The sequence below is a fragment of the Zootoca vivipara genome, chromosome 11 (genome assembly GCF_963506605.1).
Source record: "Zootoca vivipara chromosome 11, rZooViv1.1, whole genome shotgun sequence".
Lineage (NCBI taxonomy): Eukaryota > Metazoa > Chordata > Lepidosauria > Squamata > Lacertidae > Zootoca > Zootoca vivipara.
Window position 1 is genome coordinate 6802270 of NC_083286.1, and position 27909 is coordinate 6830178.

Sequence of the window (27909 nt, forward strand, 5' to 3'; positions counted from 1 at the left end):
AACTGAAAAGGAAAACTGGAACAGGAAAAGAAAAATAAGATGTCGTTTTGGTTAAAGTATTCTCATGCAAAAGAAGCATAAATAATCAAGTTTATTGTAGCAGTGAGTCCTTCCTTTCAGAACAGCCTTTTTATCTGTCAGATAAGGCCCAGCTGGTACACTGGAGGGCCCAAGATTTGTCACAGGCTCTCCTGTCATCTGAGGCACAGCTCTTTTGCTGAAATGGATTCATAATCATAATCGTTTAAAAGGATTTTACACACCATGCAATGAATTCAGTGCAGCATCTTTAAAGCGACGCTAATAACTCGCTGGCTTACGCACTAAGAGTATTCAAGAGACAAAGGAAAGGGAAAGATAAAAGCTTCTTATAAGATGCTGATGTCAGGGGCCCCTCTGCTCTGCCAAGAACTGGCATGGATTAGTAGCCCCAGACGGAAGAGGAGGAAGACGAAGGAGCAGATGGAGGGCTGGAAGGATGGCTCCCAAGGTGGGAGGATGAAGGAAGGTATCAGAGAGGGGGAAGATCTGCTACTCTCTCCACCACCCCTCCTGTGGAGTGTAGAGCCTCATCAGGGAGAAAGGAGAACTTCAGCCAGAGGGAGATGCTGAACCAGAGGAGGGAGTGGCAGAACGGGAGGCAAAAGGGCAGGACATTTGTATCTCCATGAATCAGGCATCACCTTCGTAGGTGGGCTCAGACCCAGGGCACACCCAGAGGGTGAGAGAGTCTTTTGAGTGAGCGCCTCCTGCCTCATCTTTAAAAACATGCTGGAAGGGCTGTGTCAGCTATCAGGACATCTTTGTACATAATATCCATTCAGTTATGAACCTCTTGTCTGGCTCTTATATACCTTGGAATCTTGACTTCTGGCCCTTGCGCTTGCTGCTGAGCACGTACCACTATTATCCCAAATAAAGATCTCTTCCTTACTCTCAAATAAGAGTCACTGCAATCGTATTTTGGGATGGTAGCCTGACAGCCATACACAAACTGTTAATGGCAAGGAATCTTATGTGCAAGGGCACCACACATTAGAGGGGTTCATAGTATGTTCAACAGAATTGAATTGCCACTGAATATGAAAAAAAGCTGGTTCAGGATATGAATTTGACAATCCCATAAAGCTTGAGTATTCTCTGACCCAGGGCCTTTTTTCAGCCAGGTTCACCAGTACTTGGAAGCATATTCTCCCATTTCACATTTCTGTTACACTTTATGGGCTTTTACTTCTGGTTCTATCATTCTCTTTGCCACAGATAGTGGCATTAATTTATAAGTTTGCTTATTTAACTTCACTCTTGCTTCACTCTTCTGCTAAGAGCAGATTGCACATGTTTCTTTGGGGGGGGGGGGTCACCTAGAGACTGATAACATCTATTCACACTTAATTTCAACAAATTATAGCTAATCAAACAGAATTCACGAAAGCCACTAAAAACAGAAAGCTTTCTTTAAAAGAAAGTTCATCATAATGTACTAGAAGGCCATCAGGAAAATTGTGGGCAGAACCCCCCCCCCGCCCTATAATGGATATATGTGACACATTGACCTTCTTATGTTGTCTATGTCTCTTGTGCACCTTATTTTAAAATTGTGGGTTTATTTATTCTGAGCTAAGGAAATGAGGAGAGCATTGAAGACTCCTCTGGACAACTAAAAATACATAGTGCAGTTCTATACATTTGCACTCAGGTATAAGATTCCAGCCTCGATTTTATTCATTCAGATATACATGTCTAAATTATGTCATACACTGCTAGCTGCTGAATCACTTATGCTACTATTGAAAATGTACAATGCTACTAAAGGGACAAAACTACCCTCCTTTTCATAAATTAACCATGTTGACAACAACCTACATAAGTAAAACAAGCAGCAGATTTCACTGTCTAAAGTCTTCAGATACTGCAAACTGAGCTTTCATCTCAGGCATCATATCAAATCACTAACAAATGACAGTGGTGGGGCCATTTAGGAAGGAAGGAAGGAAGGAAGGAAGGAAGGAAGGAAGGAAGGAAGGAAGGAAGGAAATATTTAAATAGAATCTCACAACCTTTATCCTTTACAACAGGCTTCCTCAAACTCGGCCCTCCAGTTGTTTTTGGCCTACAACTCCCATGATCCCTAGCTAGCAGGACCAGTGATAAGGGATGGTGGGAATTGTAGTCTCAAAACATCTGGAGGGCTAGACCAGAAACTGCATAGCTCTTTCTTGAAACTGGACAATACTTCCCAGTGAGTCCCTTTTAGGACCTGCATAAAGTTTGTGAATACCAAAACAAAAGAGTAGGAATATGGCGCTCACTTATTTATTATACTCAACACTTCACAGCCCTCTCTGAATGAACTGAGTTACTTCTCAGGCGCTTCTTTGGATCTGGGTTCAAAATGTATAAAGAAACCAAGTATAAAGAAACCATCTCATACAGTGGGGAAGGGGTTAGAAACATGCTACTACACGGCACTTTTAAACAGCCTGCCACATTTTAAACTGAGCTATCAACACTTACATTTCATTTGCTTGGAGATAGCCTTGTTGGGCTCTAGCCAGTGCTGAAGAAAAGAGAGGCAGAGATAAATGGTTAGAGCGTTGCAGAAGACATCACTTTCATTTACTGCCACAAGGTCATAATAAACTGACAAGCAGTTTTCATAACAGCTGTGATTTCTATTGTGTTTTGTGTCAAAGAGCTTCAAAGGGATGCTTATACTTGTGGAAGGATAATGAAAAAGAATCAGCTGAACGTGAAAGGCATAGCTAATGCAGTAAAAGTATACACAATGGGCGTATTTATGTTTGTTCGAAGTCTGGACCGTGGGGACAGGAATGGGAAGAACTGAATCAACTATGAAGCAAGCAGGGGTTTCAGTAGTGGAACAGAAATATATTTACAGGGTAGCATTCAACTAAGTTAGATAAACAAATTAGACCCATATACTGTATACTAATTTGAATTAGTCAATTCATTTATTCTACTCTGAGTAAAACTTAGCCGAATACCACCCACAACTTATTACTACAGGGAGCTAGAGAAGGCTCCTTAGAATAAGGTTACCAGATTTTTTTTTTCAGTGAATCCGGGGACACTTTTCAACTTCAATGGATTTTGTATGGGGACTGGTTTGTAAATCCGGGGACTGTCCCCGGGAAACGGGGATGTCTGGTAACCTTACCTTAGAACAAACTTAAACCTCTAGATATTATTTATTTCTTTTAGGCCATTGCTTCCTCCAAGCAACTCTCGAATGGTTTACAGGTTCTTTCTCTCTCATTTTATCCTCAAAAAGAGGTTAGGATGAGAGCGAGAAACTACCATATTTTTCCGTGTATAAGACTAGGTTTTTTCCCCTTAAATAACAATGTCAAAAATTAGGGGGTGTCTTATACATGGGGGCATCTTACAGATGAAAAATATGGTATATTTGCTAGGAAGTATCTCTAGAGCGAATTGCGGCTGCTGGTGGCGAGTGAGCATAAGATTGATTTGCTGATGGTTATAATGTTGGTGATTACGGTAGATTTCACAAAGCCATGTCTAAAGAGGACTGTTTTCCACTGAAAGCCAGGTAAAAAAATAGCTGCCTCATATGACCACAGACATAATCAAATACGCCAGGCGTAGCTAATGCACTGCCCTCCAGATTTTTGGCCTACCGCTCCCATCAGCCCCGGCCAGCAAGGCTAATAGTCAGCAATAGCAGGAACTGGAGTCCATTCTGCAAAACACTATTCCTGTCAGGAGTGAGTTCAAAGGAATGTGAGCAAAGAACAATTTTTGCACGGTCCACGAATACATTTGTTGCTGGTTTTTCCTCCCTCAAAGAAGCTTCACGGCAGCATGGATGGTTCTCTTCTCTCTCTCTCTTTTTAAATATTAAAATACTTTATTTATTTTCTTTTAAAATACAAAAAAAACATACGTACAGTGGAACCTCGGTTTATGAACACCTCGGTTTATGAATTTTCGGTTTATGAACGCCGCGGACCCATCTGGAACGGATTAATTCACTTTCCATTACTTTTAATGGGAAAGTTCGCTTCAGTTTATGAACGCTTCAGTTTATGAACAGACTTCCGGAACCAATTACACCCATGTTTCAGTTTATGAACTTTTAAGTACTTTAAGTACTTCGCGGACCCGTCTGGAACGGATTAATCCACTTTCCATTACTTTCAATGGAAAAGTTCGCTTCAGTTTATGAACGCTTCAGTTTATGAACAGACTTCCGGAACCAATTGTGTTCATAAACCGAGGTACCACTGTACAACAAAAAAAAATCATTAAAAAACAACAACATAAAAGCAATACCAAACAGAATCATAACAAAAAACATCAACTAAATCATAATCAAATCATATTCCAAATCATATTCTAAACAGAACAGAACATAATTTATATACCACAAAATAAACAAAAATAAACATAAATATTAATAAAATCTTATTTCTCTTCCCACGTATCACCTGTGACTTCCAACCTTTCCTATAAGCTGATTTTATTTCCTTTGTTTTCTGCGTCCTTTATTCTATATTCTTCCTGTTCTTTTCTTTTGTTTACACCAGGTGGATGGTTCTCTTCTCACCTATTTTATCTAACCCTGTGGAATAAATAGGTTAGGATCCCCAATGTAGTGCCATGACGCCCCCACCCCCATCTCCGTAGTGCCCATCAAGGCCCATCAAGGCCACTCCTTCCCCCAAAAAACACTTTCTTTAAAAAAGTTTAAAAACAAACTCCAAAAACTCCTTTTAAAAAATCAAAACAAGATGGAGGGTGCCTTGAGCTCATTTGTTTTTTTTTTAACCTTGTGCAATGACTATGCTCACTGGAAAGTGAAGAGCAGGCCTCCAGCCATGACAGCCTCTTCCATTCTTTTCCGCAGAGTGTTTCTGGTTGCCATTTAGACCCAGAGACATCTTTCATAGGCTGGAAGAGGACAGGGCAGCTAAAGCTGTCAGATGTGCCAGGAGGCAGTGAGGGGGAAGAAGCTGGCAGGCATTTGTTTTTCGGGGGGCGGGCGGGTGTTTGGATATTTTGCCAGTTGGTTTTGAGGTGCATATGTGTGGTATTTATTTGTGTTTCTCTGAGCACCACCAGTTTTCCTTTTGCAAAATGCTTAGTTTGTTATGTGTGATGGGAGGATAGTGGTTTTGGTATTTGGAACTCAGACCCAACCTCAATTTCATGGACAAGTTATTTGCATTTTGTGACTACTCGCTAGGCCATCACTTTGTCACTAGACAAGCTCCCCATGGCAACCATTTTGTGGCAGTGCACATAATAGCTTCATGGATCTCCAAATGAGCTCCCAGGCCAAGATAGCAAGGGATTTCTGGATTAGGCTTGTGACTGACCAAGATCACCCAGCAAACTATGAGGCTTGGCATTGATTTGAACCTGGGACTCCCTGTTCCAACACTCAACCACTGCAATCTGTCCTCTTTTGTTCTCAGCTTCTGGCAAAAGAGGTTACATTCATTTCACTTATCATTTATTACAACTGTCCCGGAGAAGCTGGAAATTTGCTTTCAGGGTATGTGATAAAAAGCTGGAATCTTTCTATCACTTCCCCTTAATAATTCATTAAAATGCTTATTAATTCATTCCTATGAAGTTTCTCCTACTATCAATCTGCACTCATCTCTTCTTCAAATACAAATTCAGCAAAATTGAAATGCATGAGCAGGCAAATTAAATTATTAGAATTTAATTAAATTATAGCAACAAATGTAAAAGGTGAAAATGAGTATCACTGGCAGGGATCAATACATTATCTGCTATATTAACAACCATGGAACCAAAACCTTCATACTCTGAAGTGATTTGAAAATGTCAGAGTTGCATCATGGCTCAATTAATTAACCATGGTGTTTACAGTCAGAGTGGACAAAATCAAATAGCATAAATGCATTATTATGAGCTAATTTCAATATCTGTGAAGGTGTCAGACTGAAAATATTTAAAGAAGTATTTTTTAATTGCTAAAGCAATGTGACCTCTCTATCTTCTTTTACTAAGGAAGCAAATGCACCTGCAGTATGGTATCCCATTGCTTGCTGTGTGCTGACCTGTAATGTTCTTCACTTTCTAAGCACTGTATTAATCCTGGATCAGCATTTCGATGTCCCTGAGTCACCATTTACCAGGCCAGGTGCCCTCAGGATGATTATCCACAATGCTGAGTAGGCCTATATGTTATGCATGGCTCCACGGCAAAATGACGTCCGTGTTGGAAAGGTCATTTCACAAAGCTTAAAATACATTTAAAGAGGAAAAACCAAGTATTATTTAACAATATTGTCAAATGGCCACTTCTCCGTATGTGCCTTTATATGCTATTTCGGCATTTACGTAAATTAGTCATACTTTGGGTTGTTCCCGTCTCTTACATACTTAGAAGTGAAAACAATGCTGAAGAAATGCTACTTCAAATATTGTCCCTCAAGTCATCATGAGGTCCTGTTTTGATTTGGGACACTCCAGAAAATTTGCATCATCGTTGCCTCATCAGAAACTAATCCTCGATTTGTACAGGGGGAGGGGGGATATACATTGATATTTTTGTGGCTGGTTACAGACTATTTAGATTCCATTGGCAAATAAGACAAGATGATAATGATGTCTCTGGTGTGCAGCACTGTGTACTCTGAATGTGGAATATCATCTGCCATTTTGCTATTTAGTCAGCAGGTTTGGGCAGAACCTTTTGGAAATCTTGAGTCTGCTTGAAAATTTACTTTCTTGAATCATTTTGTTTCACCTCCAGACTTTGCTACCTCACTAATTTACAGATCTCTTAAGTAGCACCAGACCCCCTAAAATAGATCTTCTATTTGTTTCCCTGCTGGTTTAATCCTGTCTTCTCACCTGTTATTATTCATAAGAGGACCCATTTTCATATCCCATAATAGATAGGCTCATTTCAATTAAAATGTATTTGTTTTGTTTTGTTTTGTAGAAGTTGTTTCTTCCTAGTTTTTAGGGGGTAGCAGTGAAGCTGAACATGGCTTCATCTCACCTTTCAATAAGGAGGTATAGAGGTATCTTACCACTGCTCCCTTAAGAGAATGGGGAGCGAGAATTTCCTAGCTGAACTGTACAGTAGTTGGGTATAGAATCATAGAATTGTACAGTTGGAAGCCTTATCTTTCAAGGGTCATCTAGCCCAACTCCCTGCAATGCAGGAATCTCAACTAAAGCATACAAGACAGATGGCCATCCAACCTCTGTTTAAAAATCTCCAACGAGGGAGGGTCCACAACCTCCCAAGGGAGTCCATTCCACTGTCAAACAGCTCTTACTGTCATAAAGTTCTTCCTGATGTTGAGCATGATTTAGACAACTGGATTACTAGATAGAGGATGAGTGAATAAGGATGCATAGTGGTTGGTTCAGCTGAACGCTTGCATAGTCTGTGGCGATATCCAACAAAGTCTGCCAGCAGAACAGCCACCTTTGGCAGAATAAACACTTCACTGAGTGGCCTTGGGCCCATAATCAGCCTAACCCACAGGGTACAAGGGAAGTTCATAACTCTGTAAAAGCTTGCAGAAATTCCAAGTATACGGTTTCTGCTCAGTCTACAGTTCTACAGTTTTGTTGACACCTCCAGAGAATTCTGCATTCTCAGTACAGTATGTACCAAATGTGCTTTGGTGTTATGCAAAAGATGCTGTGTGGCATGAATCAGATGAGATAACAAATATGGTAAACACTGCATTGCTTAACCTTCCATTCACATTTCATTTTCAAAGATACAAGTTCTATATTAAATAAATTTTGAAGTGCCAGAATGTTGCAGTGCTGAATGAATTGTTTCAATATTCAGTTAAATAAAATGGGGTGGTGGTGGTTTGCTACAACTGCAAACAATGAGAGAGATTTTTCCCCTAGGAGTGGCACTCTCTTAATAATAATAATAATAATAATAATAATAATAATAATAATAATAATAATAATACAAAGTATCCTATGGCAGAAGTCTTAAGATTTGATGGGATTACATGGAATGGCTTTTAAAATTCTTACAAATTATATTGTTCCTGTCATTTCATGCAGGAAAATTAGTTTGCTTTCTTTGTAAAGCTCTAAACATAGCTAAGTACCTAAGGAGGTTTCTGAACATCTAAGAAGAAGAAGTGTTTGGATTTGATATCCTGCTTTATCACTACCCTAGGGAGTCTCAAAGCTGCTAACATTCTCCTTTCCCTTCCTCCCCCCACAACAAACACTCTGTGTGGTGAGTGGGGCTGAGAGACTTCAGAGAAGTGTGGCTAGCCCAAGGTCACCCAGCAGCTAAGAGTGCTACCCACCTCCAAATTAGAAAACGCAAAATAAATTGAATTTCAAAATGCTCTCTAGACCCAGGAATGCGGAAACTATGCAGAAATACTAGCACTATTTTTCAGAAGCGAAACATGCTTTAAGCCATGAGAGGGTTCATTATAGAAGCAAGGAAATCCCAGCATACCAACTTAACAGCCCTCATAATAGGTTTGCCACTTGGTGGGAACTAAATATTTAAAAGCCTTGTTTATTACTGCCAGACTTACTTGAAATATTGCCAGCATTACTCACAGGCAATGCCACTCACAATCTGTTTCGCACTGTGCCCTTTCAACAGAAACACACACACACACACACACAGTTGCTCAACTACAGCTCTCATCATCCCTGACCATTGGTCATGCTGGCTGTGGCTGATAGGACAGGCAGTCTAACAGCACCTGCAGGACCACTGGTTCCCCACCCCTAATTTAAACAGAGTCTTATAGCCTCTTAGATATGTTGTAGCATAAGTTGTCATGGACTAGAACCCACTCCCAATATATGTATCTGATGAAGGCTCTGGTCCACAAAAAGCTTGGCCTTTGTTTGGAATACCATGTGACCTACTTTACAGAGGCCACACCTCTATTTTAGGGCCAGCTGCTCCAAGTTCAGTTTCAGGAGGAAGAATCATAAAAAGGAGACCAGGCCTTGAAGTTCCCCATCCACAGCATTTGGACAGCAGACACACAACTCCTGGTTGTTGTGTTTCCTGCTACAGTGAGATGCCTTGATTTATGTTTAAACGCCATGCCTTCTAAAGTAATGCTTTCTAAATTTGCATCTATACAAATAAATCGACATATGCAGACATATGCAAATTTTATATCTGTCTGTGCCCTCTTTCTTCCTCCTTTTCGGTGATTTCTTTTATTCTGTCCTTCCTTTCTTCCTTTATCTCCCCCTGCCTCTTTTTTGGGGGAGGGACATGTGTAAATGGTTACCTTAACCACAGGACATTTTTTTAGATGTTTACTTTAAAAGATTCTTTAGAATTGCTAAAGTCATCCTCAACTACTAACCAATCTGGCAAACACAAACTACAAGGGAAATTTGGGGTGAGGGAGAGAGAGAATCTTCTACATGGTGCCCATTGTTATAGCCTACAATTCCAGGCAGCACTTCTTCTGTGGCTACAGTTTGTAGGTGTTCTTTTCACTTGGGAAACTGGTAGAAGAAGTAAGATTGTTTGCTCGTAGACAGAAACCCAGTATTCTCACTTCTGTTTTCTGCGGACTATTCTCCTTTCTTCCTTCTAGCTACTCTGCGGGAGTCTTCCAAAATTACTGGTTTGGGAAAATTGCACATGCTGTCATTTCATCCTTCACAGTGCCCCAACTGCTGCATAAAAGCAGATAAAGCATCAGTTGACTACATAAATTCAAAAGCTATCCCTCCAAAAGGCTTGGTCCAGATGAGCATTAATATAGGTCACAAACAAATACTTTTCACATTGTAAGCTGTTTTGCAGTCAGCTGTACAGGTGAGAAAGCAAGTTGCCCAAGTCGCTCACACTGCTTAATGAAATACCTTAGATCTCAGCTATCACTTGGCTAAATTGGTACTACCTTATAAAGAAACCTGGGCCATTCTAAGTACATGCAGTCTCATAATATATACTGATAGCAAATCCAGTTCTTCAAGTGCTAATCCTTATGGAGCCAAAACAGCAGAATTTCACACTGAAGGGAGAGGCATAATTGGGCTGAGAAGGATCCTAGAAAAAAGAATGGCTGGCTGGGACCCTGAAGGAAGTTCTCCACACTGCCAAGTTTCGTTTTCTGACCCTATAGATCAAAATACAGCATGGGGAGGGATTCAACTCAAGTGACATTATTGATGTCCAAGTTTCAAGAGATACAAAAGTCCCCAAGACTACATGCGCTCAATCCAATTAACTTTGAACAACTCTTCTGAGCTCATATGAAATCAGGCTTATTTTAAACTTAATGCTAACTGCACAACAGCTTCTTTATTTGGGACCAGGGATATAGTTTTCAAACTATAACTAACTGAAATCCATGTAGTTTGGGCTTAGATACGTTTGTGGATCACAGCCTACTGCTCCATGCTCCAGGTATATAACTCTCCCTCTGAAACTGATGGTACCTCTTTAGAGCACAGAGTCTGTGGGTATCAGTTTCAATGAGCTCCCCTGGTAGCATTTCTATCCAGTTAGGTGAATGAATGCCAATAGAATACGCTAAAAAACAACCCACAAATATTACTGAAAACAAGGGCTTGTCCATAGAGAAAGCTTCTCCACTCCTGGGGTGCATTGGGGTGCAACCTGAAGTACTGGAAGCCATCCTGATGGCACAAGGTTTTTTCCTTCCCACATCATTGTTTCCTTGGTATGAATTTTGCAGGCTATGCATATTATATGTGCACATCCAAAACTGGCCATATCTGCTGGGTTAATGGGAGGCAAACATCACAGCAGATGATTAATATATACAAGTGGAAGCAGCTTCCTTGGGATTTTACTTACTTAATTGTTCAGCAAAAAAAAAGTACAGTGGTGCCTCGCTAGACGAATTTAATTTGTTCCACGGGTCTATTCTTATAACGAAAAATTTGTCTAGCAAATCCCATAGGAATGCATTGAATTTTTTTGAATATTTTTTTTGCCCATAGGAACGCATTAATTGAATTTCAATGCATTCCTATGGGAAACCGCAATTCGCTAGACGATTTTTTTGTAAAACGAATTTGTCTAGCGAGGCAACCTCCGCTAGAAAAATCCTTTTTTTAAGCGAAAATTTCGCCTTACTGGGCGTTCATTAAGCGAGGCATCACATGAAAAGATCAACTCCTCACAGATGCAAAATGAGTTACAACTGGACAGCTCTAAAAGCTTATGAATCCCCTTACTACCGTACGTCTCCTTGTTGGAGCAACATTAAGCAAATGCTAAGTGCTATGAACATGTTCTGTGGAGCTTAGGGCAAAGGCCACAGGCAGCACTCCTCTCTTCCTCCACTCATGTGCTTTGAGCATAGTTATTACCAGTCAGTGCAACAGATTGTTTTCCTGGGCTCCCATGTGCATAATTCTGTCGGGATTTTTGTCAATTTTACTCCAAACCTAGACATTCTTTTTTATTAATTTTTTTTATTAATTTCGTAAGGAAAAAAAGGACAAACCACAAGAAAAAAGAGGCAAACTGGGCGAGAAATAAAGCTCTGACAGAAATCAGTTCAAAAGAATAAATGTTGCCAATGATATAAAAATATTATTGGGAGGCAATGCTATCCAACCAAATGTGCTTGTTAGCTCTTCGATTTGAAGATCCTTGACTTTTGTGCAACTCAGCAAACAACTAATGCACTCATAAACATGATGAGTCCTTTAATATGAGCAATAAATCTGAGTTTGAGCCACATGGTTCTGGAAGCAGAAGCAGCTGCACAGGCTGCAATTAAGCAAACTTGGTTGTATGCAAAACTCAGGCAGCAGATATCAGAGAAGGTGGGCAGGCTGGCGGGGGGAACAAAGTACTGAACCAGCAAAAAACTTTAGTAGTCTCAGGAGACTCTACCAATGTATTTAAAAACCTGTTTTTAAATTTGCCACCCATGACCCATCTCAAGAATATCACCAGTAGCTTCTGTAGTGATCATTCAAAGCAGGCATCCCCAAACTCGAGCCTCCAGATGTTTTGGGACTACAACTCCCATCATCCCTAACCACTGGCCCTGTTAGCTAGGGATGAAGGGAGTTGTAGTCCCAAAACATATGGAGGGCCGAGTTTGGGGATGCCTGATTTAAAGAAAGGCAAGAGATATGAGTCTTTGTCACCTAAAGCATGCAAGTACATCTCCATGTATTATTTATCATGTTTATTGGGACTCTGAAGCATCTTGACAAGCATATTGCTTTCAACTCAATATACATAGCCATTGCCATAGCTCAATTTTTTTTTGTCTTTTTTAAAACAGAACAATGAATTCCTAATGTTATCTTTATTCATCTATTTACAAATTTACCGTACCAGTATATCCCGCTTTCACCATGTCGGTCTCAAAGCTGCTTACAGCAGTAAAATATACAATTCCAAAGAGTAGTTAATATAGTGTTCAACATACAATGGGAATTTAAGCACATAATATATGCAAAACCAAGTGATAAAAGTCCACACGTGGAAACCTCTTAAGTTCATTTTCCAAGGCGGGGAGGTAAAAAGTGTTTCCAACTAGCAGTGTATGGTATAGATATGTGTATGGATTGAGGTAGACAGATGTAATGGACATCAAAACCCCATGCAGAAGATTTAAAAAATTACTTTTTCAAAATCACTAAAAATGGAAGTAATTTTATTTCTTCATTTAAAATGAATAGGATGTTAAGCATGAGGAGACTGAGTTTTTCTATTGCTTGTTTTCAATCCTTAGCAGGAAGGGCGCATCAACTTCTGTGATGCACAACAGGAACACTGTTAGAATTTTGCCACTTACGCAGTATAAAATTAAATGTTTGTCTATTAATACACAATATTAATAGTCATTTACTGAGGTCACTGGTGAACAGCTCTCATTGTTATAATCTTAAATTAGGAGGCTTCCTTTGCTGGAAGATTTATACAGTACTGTAGTTTTGAAAAAAGCTTTGAAAGCTTTTCTAAAGATTCTATTGTTTGCAACTCTAAGACTTGCAACAGCCACTTGCCAGCCGTATCTTCCAGCCTTATTGTTCCTGTGATTTATTTGCAGTCGCAAATCTTGCATTACATTTGCAACCTTCTAGGCTGTAGCTTCTCAGAACACAACATTTATATTCGTAACCCCACTTTTTTAATCTAAGAAGATTAACCCAGAGCAGTGGGGAGGGTATGATTTGATTAAAACTGTGGAGCAATGTAAAGGTAAAGGTAAAGGGACCCCTGACCATTAGGTCCAGTCGTGACCGACTCTGGGGTTGCACACTCATCTCGCATTATTGGCCGAGGGAGCCGGCGTATAGCTTCCAGGTCATGTGGCCATCATGACAAAGCCGCTTCTGGCAAACCAGAGCAGCACATGGAAACGCCGTTTACCTTCCCGCTGTAGCGGTTCCTATTTATCTACTTGCATTTTGACGTGCTTTCGAACTGCTAGGTTGGCAGGAGCTGGGACCAAGCAACGGGAGCTCACCCCGTCACAGGGATTCGAACCGCCGACCTTCTGATCAGCAAGCCCTAGGCTCAGTGGTTTAACCACAGCGCCACCTGGGTCCCCTGGGTGGAGCAATGTGCAAAACTTAAATTCTTTAATTCATTAATTCTTGGTATGTGTATTTTGAAACCATTATCTTAGTTTCAAAGGTACCTTATATCCCAAATACCAATGTGGCTCTAATGGTATGAACTATAGTGAAAACAATAAGAATTTATATACAGGGCTGGATTTAGGTTTGATGAGGCCCTAAGCTACTGACGGTAATGGGGCCCTTTATATGTCCAGCTGTCCTTTGTCAACAACAAATTGCCGCTGTTTTTTGTGTTGAATATAAGCTATATGGTAATTCATGGACTTAATAGGTATCTAAAGCCATTTGCACATAACAAAATACGGTATGTATTTTATCAAAGTAACTGTTGAACTGAAATACAATTAAGAAGTATATTAATAGTGAAATCTGAGGGGGGGGCAAGAGTGGGGCCCTAAGCTATAGCTTGTTTAGCTTATATGTAAATCCAACACTGTTTATATATGTTCCAGACCATGAAAAGGCTAGTATCAAAACGCTGCGGCACAATGTGGAAGTAGATCTGTGGGTCTTCAGTTTCTACAGTTGTGGCTCCCCTGGTCATGCTATAAAAAGGGTTGACAGAGCAACAGGGAAGAGATACGGCTAGGCTACACATTATAGCCGCTACAGGGATACTGATCCCCATGGCAACTGTAATGTGTATCTCAGCTCAAAGACTGGCAGGGTCCTAACCATCCCACACAGCAAAACCCTTGCACTTGTCCTAGTGAATTGCAGATTGCTCATCAACACAATAAATGGGGATTTAACACTTACCCCTGACCCTTATGACATCACAATTTGAGGAATCTATACTAGGGCAATGAAAGACTAAATAGAAAATGAGAATAAATTCTTGGTTCTGCTTGCCAGCTTAGCAGTTTTACAGACCTGACACAAATTGGCAAATGCACTCTGTTCAGAGTTCATATACATACCCGCTGTTTTTCAGGATCCACATAGCGAATGCCAAAGTAGTCTTTTTCCAGCAAACTGTAATGATTGCAGACATGATCTATGAGAAACTGGCCTTTGGTCTCTCTCTGAAAAGGAAAAAGGACATATATAGTAAGGCTATAGGTTATTTCTACATAACTATTATGCCTATCTTTTGAAATTAATGTTTAAACACACTTTATATATCAATTATGTTGCTTCATGAAGTGGGGATTCTATTCCATTAGAAATATCTATTCTTTCCTTCAATCAGCACCACATTTTCACCAGTCTAAAGTCCTCCTCGGGGATTACGGCTGTATACATTGGCTCTGCCCCTCCACCTCCCATCTTGTTGGGTTCAGAGGCAAGGTCTGAAAGGGGCTTGAATGTGTGTTTGCTTAAGATCATAAGAATGTGAGAATAGCCTGCCAGATCCAGCATTATGAAAAATATTTTAGCAAAGTGTCCAATTATTCAATTAACTAAGCAGCTAAAACGTCTTAGAAGGAAAATGTCATTTTAATCAAACATCTTACAAGCACTACACCTGGAAATGGCATTTGTCTTGCAAAAAAAAAAGATAAGCATGAAGGCAAGAACAACAGCGTTCAAGGATTTACTCTCTAATCCATTCATTTTATTGGATTATCAATCTTCCCGATCCCTATACACAGAGTACTTGAGTTAATTAGTACATGATCAAAGGCTGAATAATGCAATCATTTTATTCAAACCAACAACAAAGCTCTTCTTCTAAACCAAAAGCTATACTAAATAGGTACATGAGCAATAGACAAGTTTGAACAACAAAAGAGACAATGATTGAGATGCAAGTTTGTTAGTATCACTCATTTTGAAAATCACATTCAGTGGAAATGTAGTTGGTATATACAGTAACAGGTACCAGAATCTTTAAGCAGCTAGGGAGAAACACAACCAGTTAGCTCCTTTACGCTCAAGTACAGGGCTAGCCAACGTGGTGCCCTTCGGATCATCTTGTTGGACCACCATCAGCGACAGACGGCCAATGGTCTGAGATGAAGGCAGCTATAGTCCAACACCATCAAGAGGACAGACAACATGCTGTCTGCCCCTGCTCAAGTACACATTTGAAGAGCTACATGAGCTTTGGCGTTTAACCCATGTCTGGTTGCTAGTGCCAGGCAACTGAGTGCCCCAATTCCTCAAGAAGGACCACCACCAGCAGAGTTGAGAGCAGACCATACAGTGCAGCCCTGTGATGCACTGCTATGTGTGCTGCCTGCCTGGTACTCTGTCAGACACAAGAGATGATCATGACACAAAAGGATCACTAGCAGCAACCACAGTATACAGATGGTGAAGGGGGAAAGAAGCAGAGTAAAGCAAAGACTGGAAGACCTATCCCTGCAAAGTCATAGCCACATCCAAGCTACGTAGTAGATGTTCAAACTCTCTTGGTAAGGTATGCACATCTTTCTTAACTTAGGGAAGTTCCCCATGGCAGGAGTTTTTTAAAAATATGTCTAAAATTAGCAGCCTTATACCTGGTGTTGCTCTGAAATTATAAGAAACAAACAAAGAAAACTCTAGTTACAGGTAGGTAGCTGTGTTGGTCTGACATAGTCAAAACAAAATAAAAAAATTCCTTCCAGCAGCACCTTAAAGACCAACTAAGTGGTCTTTAAGGTGCTGCTGGAAGGAATTTTTTTTTTATTTTGCTTCAAAGAAAACTCTGCAATTTTGAAATCAGTAGTTAAAATCAGTGCAGTTTTAAAAGGTTCAGTCTACCACCTTGGTTCAAAAGGGTACATGATTATATCCAAACAGATTAAAAACTGCTCCTTCATCTCAGGCATCACCACGCAAAATGGTGTCCAAATGCATAGGAAAAAGGCAATCAAGAAACTTTCCCAAACGCACAATAGACTAGCTGAAACAGTACACAGTGTTGGCCAACAATTCTAAGGAACCAAAAATAAATTTTAAAATTTGTGATTTAGAAATAAATACTGCACTCTGTTTTATGGCTGTGCACAGTCCCACCCCCGGACCCAGGGATCCAGCCTGACCCACAATCCAGCCCCAAATCACCACAGGAACCCTCATGTCAAATTGGGTGGAAATAGCTCAAAAAGCCTCCAAATACCGAGAAAACAGAGAAACAACTTTCCAGAATATATAGTAGATACATGTAGTTATGTACTGTATATCCTGCATCTACATCAGCTCTCAATAGACTCCATCTCAGATTATTAATCAGATCCATACTTGACCACTCACTGGACCCCTCCTCAGAACATTTGAGAACCTTAGCTCTAAAGCAAAAATCACCAATATTGAGCCACAGGTAGGGAGTAAAAGTAAGAAATGTTTTCTTCTTTGGATAACTGTTATTAAATTTCCTCTCTCTTTTTTGTTAGAAAGTGTTGAGAGATAAAAGTTTTTAATCTGCTTTATGGAAACTGTTATTCAGAGTCACCTTTATGTCCCTTACAATATGAAGTCATTTCATTTGCATTTGCATTTACATTACCTCAGTTTAGGATTCAAATACAGCATGCTTCCAAGCAAGCGTAATTGAAGAGTGAGCTGAAATATATTTTCCCAGAGGTTTACCAGTGTCATAAGCACACAGGCAATTTCTGTTACAGATCACCATTTCAAGTAATGCCAACAGATGACCCCTAACATCTGCTCCTCACCAGTTTCCTGCGAGATACATGTTTACACATGGGAACAGGAGAGGCAGGCGGGTTAATTGCATTTCTTGAATAATCTCACTGAGTCAGTTGAGTGAGACTATTCCTAAGTGAATAATTCCATAAAACCAAGCCATTGGTGGTTTTCAGTTTCTATGGTCACCAGGTCACTGACTAAATCCTGCTTTCAGGCCAGAAGTTTGCTTGAACTTTCAGAGCTTGCTTTGAACTTTCAGAGCTTGCTTTGAACTTTCAAAGCTTGCTTTGAAAAAACAACACAATTTTGTGCAGAAGAAAACTTTTACAAACTTAGAGTCTCTTCATAAAATCCCTTCTATATACTTCTTTTAGTTCCCCTAGATCAGGAATGGGGAACCTCTGGCAATTCAAATGGCCCTGTTTCCCCTTTTTTAATCCGTTGTCATAAAGTAAGCCATGGCAGGGTTTTTAAGCATTTGAGAAATATAAGACATACCCCGAAAATAAGCCATACTTCCGCAACCCCCACAGGCACCTCCACTCACAGAGTCACTCCTTGCGGCCGGCATTACAGGAGTGTGATCAGCTGTGAAGCGGCGCTCCAAGAGCTCTGCTTAACAGCTGATCGTGCTCCTCCCGCCTTGCTGGCTGCATCCCCGCGCTCCACCTTCTCGTCCACCGCCGTCCCTGCCGCTTCCGTGCATGCCGCCACCGCTGGGCTCACTGCTTCTCCCTTGTCTGGCCTGGCCAAGGAGCTTGGAGCGCCCTGCAGCGGCGGGCAGAGCGCCTGAGCCAGCGGCCTCCACTTCGCCCGGCCAAGGACGCTTGCCGCCCCGCCGCCCAGAACCGGTGGCTGCTGCAGCGCCGAGCACTCAAGAGAGCCCAGCAGCGCCCTGAGCCAGTGCCCTGAGCCGTAAAAACCATATCGGTAATTAAAAAAATAAGACATCCCACCGAAAGTAAGCCACCCTGTGTTTTTTTGAGGAAAAAAGTTATAAGACTGTGTCTTAAAAAGGGGGGAAACACGGTATTGAACTCCGTCAGTCTCAACCAACACAGCTTATGGACAGAGATGATCGGATTTGTTATCCAGCAAAATTTGGAGGGCCTCAAGTTCCTCATCTCGCCCTGGATATTGTAGTAAACAGTCCAACCTTGAAATGCTGCTTAGTGAATTTAATGCCAAAGAAAACATAATCTTTCTGTCCCATGGCAGTGAATGGGTAGGAGCTTTTCACAGATGTAAAGGTGGGACTATAGAGAGCTGCTTGGCATGGTAAACCTGTTCATGGGGCGGGGGGGGGGGATATACAGTTTTTACTCCCGGCATAAATGAAAAGATGTTCCTCATGGCACATATGACCTATGTTCAGCTCATTTGCGTATTGTCTTCCTCACCCACTTGCAGGCGATTTAATGTTGCTAACTTAAAAAGGAAATGGCTGTGTGTTTGTTCTAAAGTGTCATCCCTCATGAGGCAGCTTGGAAAAAATATGGATCCCCCCCCCTAATGCGCCATTCCTCGGGAGACTGCTGTGAAAGTGTATGAATTCTATACAGTTTCTTCCTACAACAAAATGCCTCATCTCATAGATTTGCATCTACAAATGAACAATAGAGAAATAATTCCTTTATTTCCCATGTTGTAGTTGAGCTGTACAATTTTAAATGAAAGCTTCCAACTCAGAAAATACATTTTAGAATCATCCAGCTACAGCTGGGAACCCTTGTCCAAAACCCTGGAGAGCTGCGGTCATTAGTGTAGATGACAGTGAGGTAGAAGAACCAAAGGTCTGACTCTGTATAAGGCAGTTTCCTACATTCCTGTAAAATGCAAGATGGGGTGGGGAAGAGGGAGAGGCATGAAAGTAGAGAGAGTCTTCCTCACTAAACAAAGAAGGGAAGTAGAACTCTTAAGAGTTCTAATTCAAATCCAGTCAGAATGAAGCTCTCCATTATAATGCAGTGTGCACAAAACAGAGTCCACTTAAAATGGATGGTATAGTTAGCTCAGTAGCAAAAAGTATCTTTAGTTGAGCTTCTTCATCATCTGAAAATATGCAGATGAAGTGGATCTACTCAGAAGAAAGACCCATTGAATTTAATGGAGCTAATGCCCAGGTTAAGTGGGGCTAGAATTGCAGCTTCACACACTATTGTTTATTAAGATGTCAGAATGCCACCTTTCCAGCAAACGCTTTAGGCATAATGCAGATGCATGCATGAGCATGATTAGGCTTTTAGCTTTTCACCAAACAACAGATCCATATGCCCCACAACAAATTTTGAAACTCTCCCAAACTGCTGCATGGTGAGAAGTGCTGTTGTTCACCCGAAGATGAGGAAGGATGAAATGTCTGCATTACATTTCTATGTCCTTTGAATCTTAACTAGGTACTCTGGGTCACACTTTATGCAGTCCAGTTTAGTATGGTTGCAATGCTAAGAGACTCAGTTCTGTGTTAAAATGAAAAAAGCTTGCTTGCTTGCTTGCTTGCTTGCTTGCTTGCTTGCTTGCTTGCTTGCTTGCTTGCTGACTTACTTACTTACTTACTTACTTACTTTGTGTAGCTGGTTGTACAATGGACAGTAGAAAAGAATATGTTCTAGAAACCCGTTAAGGACCAACAATTCCCCACAGTACAAAGTGACAGCTTTGCTCTGGCTTTGATGTTTTAAATTGTGAATATGACTAAGGGGCCCAAGGAGAATGATTGGATTTTCACTTGATAGAATGAAGGATAGAGAGGAAGAGGAAACTGAAACTATGTCCCAGTCAACTTTTAATAAGAAGCGCGTGCAGGTGAAATCGGAAGGGGGGGGAACCCTCAAGAGAACTGTCAATGGGATAAGGACTCTGTGGCAGAAGAGTGGGCAGAAGAATGAGACACAAGAGGAATAGAATGTTGGGCTGAGTTACAGTGAGCGACAGGTAAACAATGGTTGGCCTAAAAGGCATTGTCCCATTAGGGGCTTTGAAAAAGACAGTGGCTACAAAAGACACAGAGACAGAGGGAATGCAATGAGAAAGTTAAAGAAAGCATATGTAAAGGAGTTAGCATGGTTGTGAAGGAAAAGACTTGGGATATGAGCATTCTGTATACAGTGACTACTTGTTATGGATGTTATGTTCCTTAATTAAATAGATGTTTATGTTTTAACTGGATGCAGCCTTGACAGTGCACTTCGAGGAAGCTCTATAGAGGCTCATCAACCATTTTGCCCAAACCTGAATGGACTTTGGCCTCCCCATCAGCCTGATGAAGACCAGCATTTTTGGTCAGGACATCACCAGCACTCCATGCATCAGCATTGCTGACCACATACTTGAGGTGGTAGACAATTTTGTCTGCCTGGGCTCCACCATAACCAGCAACCTTTCTATTGACACTGAGCTGGACAAGCCTATTAGTAAGGCAGCTACAGAAATGGCTTGCCTCTTGAAAAGGGTATACAATAATGTGATGCTAATGACCAATACCAAGATGAAGGTCTACCAGGCTTGTGTGTTGAGCACACTGCTTTATGGAAGTGAGTCATGGGCAACATAAATCCGCTAGGAGCACAGCCTCAATGCTTTCCATATGCGTCAGGAAAATATGGGGCATCATGTGGCACGACATAGTCTCAAATAAAGATGTGCTCTTCCTAGCCCACATGTTCACACGTTTGTCCCAGTGATGTCTACATTGACATAGGAAAGGGCCATAACTTTGTGATAATAGAGCATCTGCCTTGCTTGCAGAAGGTCCCAGGTTCAATTCCCAGCATATCCAAGTAGGGCTGGGAAAGGCTTCAGCCTAAAACCCGGAGAGCTACTTCTAGTCTGTGTAGACAATACTGAGCTAGATGGACTAATAGTCTGACTCAGGGTAAAACAGTTTCCTTTGTTTCAATGATCCTCCTATTGTTCCAGGTGCTGAGTTGTGTCAGAAGTGGAAGAAAACTCACAAAAAGTATCAATCTGCTATAAGATTTCACTTTATACAATGAAAGAAGAATGATATATGCAATGTGAATTCAAAGGGCATGCAATGCAATATCCCTGTCTCCCATTTTGCCATCATATGCAGTTAGTCCACAAGGTGCCAAAGAACAGTCATGGCTTCCCCAAAGAATTTTGGGAACTGAAGTATGGTGAAGGGCTGAGTTTTCTAGCCCTCTGCACAGAACTATGGTTGATATAACCTCAGCCTTCAAACTTTCCTTTATGTGACAATTATAAGAGAGTTGCTTACAGCCTGGCAAAATAGGGATGGGCAAATCCAGTCCATTTCTATTGAATGCCTGTTTTTCATCAGTTAATACATAAGTTCACTATGTGTGTTCACACTTAAAAAATCAAATCTATCAATCACATTCAAGTCCTCGAAATCAGTGGTGAAATAGTATTCTGTTAATGATTCTATTAGACCACTTAGCAGCTAGTAAACACAGCACACTTTTTTCATGTGCTTTATTCAAACAGAATTCATGTGGTTAAAATCCTCTTTAAATTAATTGCATTCATATAAAAAGGAGAGTCTGTTGACCTCGAAAGTACCAGATTATATTTCTTCCCATCTGTAACATTTAATCCAAATTACATAAACTAAATGTGGTCGCTATTTTAAGATCTAGCCGTGAAAACCAAAGTCAGGTTGGGTTCCAATTCAATACACATTTACTTGGGAGTAAGTCCCACTGAGTGGGACACGGGTGGTGCCGTGGGTCAAACCACTGAGCCTCTTGGGCTTGCTGATCAGAAGGTCAGCGGTTCGAATCCCTGCGATGGGGTGAGCTCCCGTTGCTCGGTCCCAGCTCGTTCCTGCTGTAGCGATACCTATTTATCTACTTGCACTTTGACATGCTTTCGAGCTGCTAGGTTGGCAGGAGCTGGGACCGAGCAATGGGAGCTCACCCCATCGCAGGGATTTGAACTGCTGACCTTCTGATCAGCAAAAATGCTATTTTCTAGGCACCTCTTTATAACTGATAGGGCATAAACCACATCTAGGAACATATCAGCAGCTGTTTTCCATTGGTCCATCTATCTCAGCACTGCCTAAACTGACTGACAATGGCTCTCCAGAGTTTAAGATGGGGGACTTTCCCAATTGTACCTGAATATGCCAGGGATCGAACCTGAAATCTTCTGCATGACAGGCAAATGGTCTATCACAGTTCCCTTTCCCTGCTTCAAATCACTATATCCTTAAACTATGCCTGTTCACTGCACCAAAAAGATTTTTCACACAATATTGTAAAACCTTCTAGAATAAACTTCTGTTCTGCATTTTCTTTACCAATGGTGAACCATTAAAAGTGTACCAGAGAAAAATAATTAACTATGCCCACTTGAGATCTGTAGAGCTTATAATGCTCTATTCTTGGAAGAACTACTAGGAAAGGAGCCATAAAACATCTGTAAGATCAAGCATTTGAGCTTAAGATAAAACATTTAATCTTTTCCATAGTCCATTTTGCACTGGCTGAAAATGAAAGCTAAGGAAGCTGAGCTGGGATGAAAGGTCTCCCAACAAATCGCTCACCTGTAACGACAACGCAGTGGGGAAAAATGCTTTTGTTTCCTGACTTGTCAGGAATTGGCGCCCCCCCCCCCCCCGAGTTCTGCGCCCAGGTGCCCCGCACCCCTTGCAACCCCCCGGATAAAGACGGCCCTGGGTATGCAACCAATTCATCAGAGCCATTGCAGGTTCTTGAAACAAAGTACACACATGGATACACAGTGAACCCATTCAAACTCTCAGGAACTAATGCCTACAACCCTCTTACCAGAATAAGTCAAGGAAACCCCCTTTTCTGAAATATAGAATTTCTCCCAAAATAGCCAAATAAATGGTTTCATTCAGTTCTAAAGGTAATAAAGATGCTGTACACAGGTAGAGGGGAGAAGACCTGAGTAGCCATGGGGGTGGGTCAGGGTCAGCCATAATCGCCAAATCCCCCTCCTGATTGGCAGATTGGGCAATATCACACATGACAAAGAGCCAGACAGAAGCCCATCAGACTCACAATAAATGTACAGAACTCATCTCAGGGTGGGAATTCACGAGGTGCATCAATAATAGATGGTACCAACTGATTCAAGATAAAGGAAACTGTAAATACTTTCTTTAAAAGATGAAAGACAGGTGTATAATCACTGCCTTGAGTGACAAGGGGAAGCATGGGACTCAGATTTCTACCTGTCATCACCCCCCTTCTATGACATGTTTCTGACATTTTTATGATGCTTCTTGCAATGTATTGTGGGAAACTGTGGTTGCTTTTAAAAGTAGTTGTAACTTTTGTTGCGGGTTCTTCTTCTTTGCTTGCTTAGGAGTTGAAACATTGTTGTGACAATTAACAATCAGGCTTAATAGCTGCTCTTTTGCTCTTTGACTTGGCTGCGGTCTCTTCTTGAACCTGACAGATTTTGGACAGAACCAGATCCTGACAAAGTTGGGAAACCCTCTAAGCAGGGTACCCCAATTTTTGTATTCTCCTTAACAGTTGTAAAAGAAATAAGCTATGTGTAAGAAAACCCTTGTGTAAAGGTATAGCAATCCCCTGTTCCTTAGCAATGTTTATTTACAACAAATAAGGAAGAAAATAAACAAAGCAGGTTTTTTTTAATTCATGGATTCAGTTGAGGAGAGGGGAAGAATTATCTCCTTATCCTTGAAAATCTGTGAGAGAGCATTTGTTCTGATCTTCTTGTAACTTGGCAGATTGTGGTTTGTTTCCCCACCAAAATCTTCATCCAGAAAAGCCTCAAAGGTCCAAAAATCTCATTAAAGTTACAGATGGGACTATGACATATTTAAATCTGTCACTGCAAAAACTCTGCACATCTTTGCTTCAATAGTTCTTATTTCAGTTTTAAATCTTTTCAATATCAAATTCCTCCTTCAGAAAAGACTGGTTTTTCTTATATACTGTGTACAGCAAGTACATCATATTGTAAGGTTCTGCTTTTGCCCCCTTGTGGGAAGGAAGAGGTCTACAGTGACAAAATTATCAACACAAAAGAGACATCTGCATTGCAAAAACTCGCATGGAGTTACGCACTATTTACATGTCACTTCATATGCTTTTTGTTAACAGGAAAATGCAGGCAACTTAAAAAGAAAAAAGCATCAAATCTCATCGTTACATCGAGATGCTGTCCTCAGTTAACATTTGTTAACAAGTTTGTTCATAGGGCTCAACAACTGAGATTGCTTTTTTAGGAGCAGGAAAGCAGATTTGTTTATTTTGGTATATATGAAAAGTTATTAAGAGAACATAGCAACCATCCATTTGAGCTGCAAGAATTGTTCTATGTACAAAGGTCACAAAAGTAAATTTATCTTGGTCACCTTTGCAAGAAGTTAGTACAGTACTAGAAGGGCAAATGCACTGTAACTGAGTATCTGGCCTATTCAGCAAAATATCTGCCATTCCAGAGAACTGAATCAGGTACTTATGCAATGGCACTTGTGAAGGGTGTAGAAAGACAGAAGGGCTGAGATAAATACTAAAATCAGAACAGGGAAGGAGATAAGAGATTCAAGATGTGGCTCTATCATAAAAGGTAGTCTTCCAATCAGGGTACAGGAATTATGTAGGTTTTATAAAGAGCATTATCTTAAAACATTACCCACCACTGATTCAGCTTCCGTATTGTATCTCAATATTTTAGTTTACACAGAAATGTGAGGCTTCATAAATGTATGTTGGTCAGGAAGTAGTTATTCATTGTTGTTGTTGTTGTTGTTGTTGTTTAGTCGTGTCCGACTCTTCGTGACCCCATGGACCAGAGCACGCCAGGCACTCCTGTCTTCCACTGCCTCTCGCAGTTGGGTCAACCTCATGTTGGTAGCTTCGAGAACACTGTCCAACCATCTTGTCCCCTTCTCCTTGTGCCCTCAATCTTTCCCAGCATCAGGGTCTTTTCCAGGGAGTCTTCTCTTCTCATGAGGTGGCCAAAGTATTGGAGCCTCAGCTTCAGGATCTGTCCTTCCAGTGAGCACTCAGGGCTGATTTCCTCCAGAATGGATAGGTTTGATCTTCTTGCAGTCCATGGGACTCTCAAGAGTCTCCTCCAGCACCATAATTCAAAAGCATCAATTCTTCGGCGATCGGCCTTCTTTATGGTCCAGCTCTTACTTCCATACATCACTACTGGGAAAACCATAGCTTTAACTATACAGACCTTTGTCGGCAAGGTGGTGTCTCTGCTTTTTATTCCTTAGAAAAGACAAACATCGACTTATACAGTGACTGACAACAGCAATAGCAACAACAACCTCACTTTGCATGAAATGTGTTTATGCAAATCATCTCCTAAATGCATTTAAGGCCTAAAAAGTTTTAATCATTTCTGAAGAAAGAATTACATACAGCAGCAACATACAGTTGTCAGACTTCGTCAGTGTGGGATAGTCTCAGCAGCTGGACATACCACACTTCAAAACAATACATGGGTAAGATTTTTGTTATTAGAACTTTTAAAAATAATTTGGACTGTGTTATGTAAAGCAACACCAGTAATAAATTTCAGATGAGGAAGAGTGGTTTGCAGAATATCAAAACACAAGGACTACCTTGGATTAGGTAAATATTAGTTTTGTTACCCAGCTACATGAAGAAAATTGAAGAACATTCTGAATCCTGATACTTTTCAATATTGAAGATATACGTGGCTCATAATTAATTGGACAGTTTTCTTTTTAACTAAAGTGTGAAAAATAGGGGGGAAGTCAATTAAATGCTTCTTACCATCTGTGGCAAACTTTATTAATTTGGAATTTAAATAAATACACTTCATGAAATTAATATACAGATATCAGTGAAAAACCAGTTTAGATGAAAAGAGCATTAACAGCTAAGGCCAAGATTTTCTGTCACATTGTATAATTAATTCATATTAATAGGAAAGTTTGCCTTGAAGATACGTTCTGCTCTTATTTAGCTGGTCCCAGTTCTTATCTTAAATTTAACACTCTGAAATAATTTCCCATGACTGCAGTGAATCAGGGAGCAGGGTGAGGGGAGACGCACAAGCTTATTGCTATGAAAAGTTGTGCCTTGGCTTCTTTATGAGAGTGTTTTAAACAAGTTTTCTAAAGCTCATTTTTTTAAGACAGAGAGAAAGCTATTCATTCTGCTGTTTGCCTTCTTATTTCAATTGCACATTGCCCCTATGATAGTAATGTACATTCTTCCACATGAGATAGCCTAGTTTATGTGACTGACCAGTAACTGCTGCAGTTCTCACCTAACACCAAGGTTGCATTAAATTGCTGCCACATCTGAAACTGTCTTGCCATGTGTAAACAGCACATGCATCTGCAGGCAAATTTATCAAGTGACAAATAGCTTCTTTGCTAAGGCTGCCTTAGGATGGGAGTAAATTCCATTGACCTCTACTGGACTTACTTCTGTGTAAGCATGCATAAGATTGCACTATAAAGCATCAGAGTAAATCCATACAAAAAAAAATCATTTAATTAGTCCACTAAACCAGTTCCTAGCTCATGCAATTTGTGGAGACATGCGCCATACTTCATCCTTGGTTGAATAATATTATCCCAGTGGCAAAATTATTTTTACAAAGAGGAAACCATTGCAAAATTACAGTCCCCTTCCAGCCACCAAATGCAGAACTGGTATCTTTTTAAAAAAAACCAAAAAAACAACAATTGGAAACCACATTTAGCAGGTCAACTTCTAGAAAATTCAGAACAGTTTTGAAAGGAAACAGTTTTAATTGACAAAGACATAATGGTTTGTGGGCATGGGCTTGTTTAGGTATGAAAATTAGCCCTCAAGCAATTGTTTTAGCATGCTTTTTCTGGAGAGTTAATGTTGGTGTTGTAAGAACAGAGGGTGCATTTGTAGGCTTCCTACTCTCTGTCTTCTTTTGGATACTTTCGTTGGTGTTGACCTTTAAAGCCCTAAATGGCTTTGGTCCAGTATACCTGGAGGAGCGTCTCCACCCCCATTGTTCACGGAGGTCCAGTGCCAAGGGCCTTCTAGCAGTTCCCTCGCTACGAGAAGCCAAGTTACAGGGAACCAGGCAGAGGGTCTTCTCGGTAGTGGCACCCGCCCTGTGGAACGCCCTTCCATCGGAGGTCAAGGAGATAAACAACTACCTGACATTTAGAAAACATCTAAAGGCAGCCCTGTTTAGGGAAGTTTTTAATCTGTGATATTTTAATGTATTTTGGTACTTGTTGGAAGCCGCGCAGAGTGGTGGGGGAAACCCAGCCAGATGGGCGGGGTATGAATAATAAAAGAATAATAATAGTTTTTCAAAACACATTTTGAACAAGATATGATGTTACTGTACAGTACTTCAAATGAGGGGCTATTCATATTCTGTATGCTTATTAAATTACTAGAGATATTTGCTACACTGAATTCAGAGCTTCTTCTACATTTTTTTTCTACAGAAACAAGCTTATAGAAATACATTGTTTATTCCTGGCCAAAGAGCCCATGAGACCTTAGTTATGCTACTGATTATTATTATTATTATTATTATGTGCTGTTTATGCAAATTCATCTCTTTCTCCTTATCACAGTGGCCGGTTCAGCAGAAGGGTTTTGGATTTGGATTAAGTCTTTTATCTGAAAAGCTGGCACAAGAGTTAATACACCAGAGGCTAGCGTGGCTTGAAGCTCAGTGTGTGTGGGGGGGTGTTGTATATTTTCCTCTTATATCCACTTTTCAGATCATACATATATGATTTCCCAGTGTCTCTAATGTCAGTTTCGA

The 27909-nt window shown here is 40.6% G+C and overlaps 1 protein-coding gene across 2 annotated transcripts in view; it reads right to left on the reverse strand.

Moving 5' to 3' along the window:
* FRMD3 (FERM domain containing 3) overlaps positions 1-27909 on the reverse strand; it is a 125285-nt gene that overhangs the window by 58895 nt on the left and 38481 nt on the right. For both annotated transcript variants that reach the window (XM_060280078.1, XM_060280079.1), the window contains exons 2-3: positions 14502-14606; positions 2515-2557 (exon numbers count right to left, since the gene is read on the reverse strand). In XM_060280078.1, coding sequence (XP_060136061.1) covers positions 2515-2557; positions 14502-14606 — 148 coding nt within the window. The remainder of the gene's footprint in view (positions 1-2514; positions 2558-14501; positions 14607-27909) is intronic.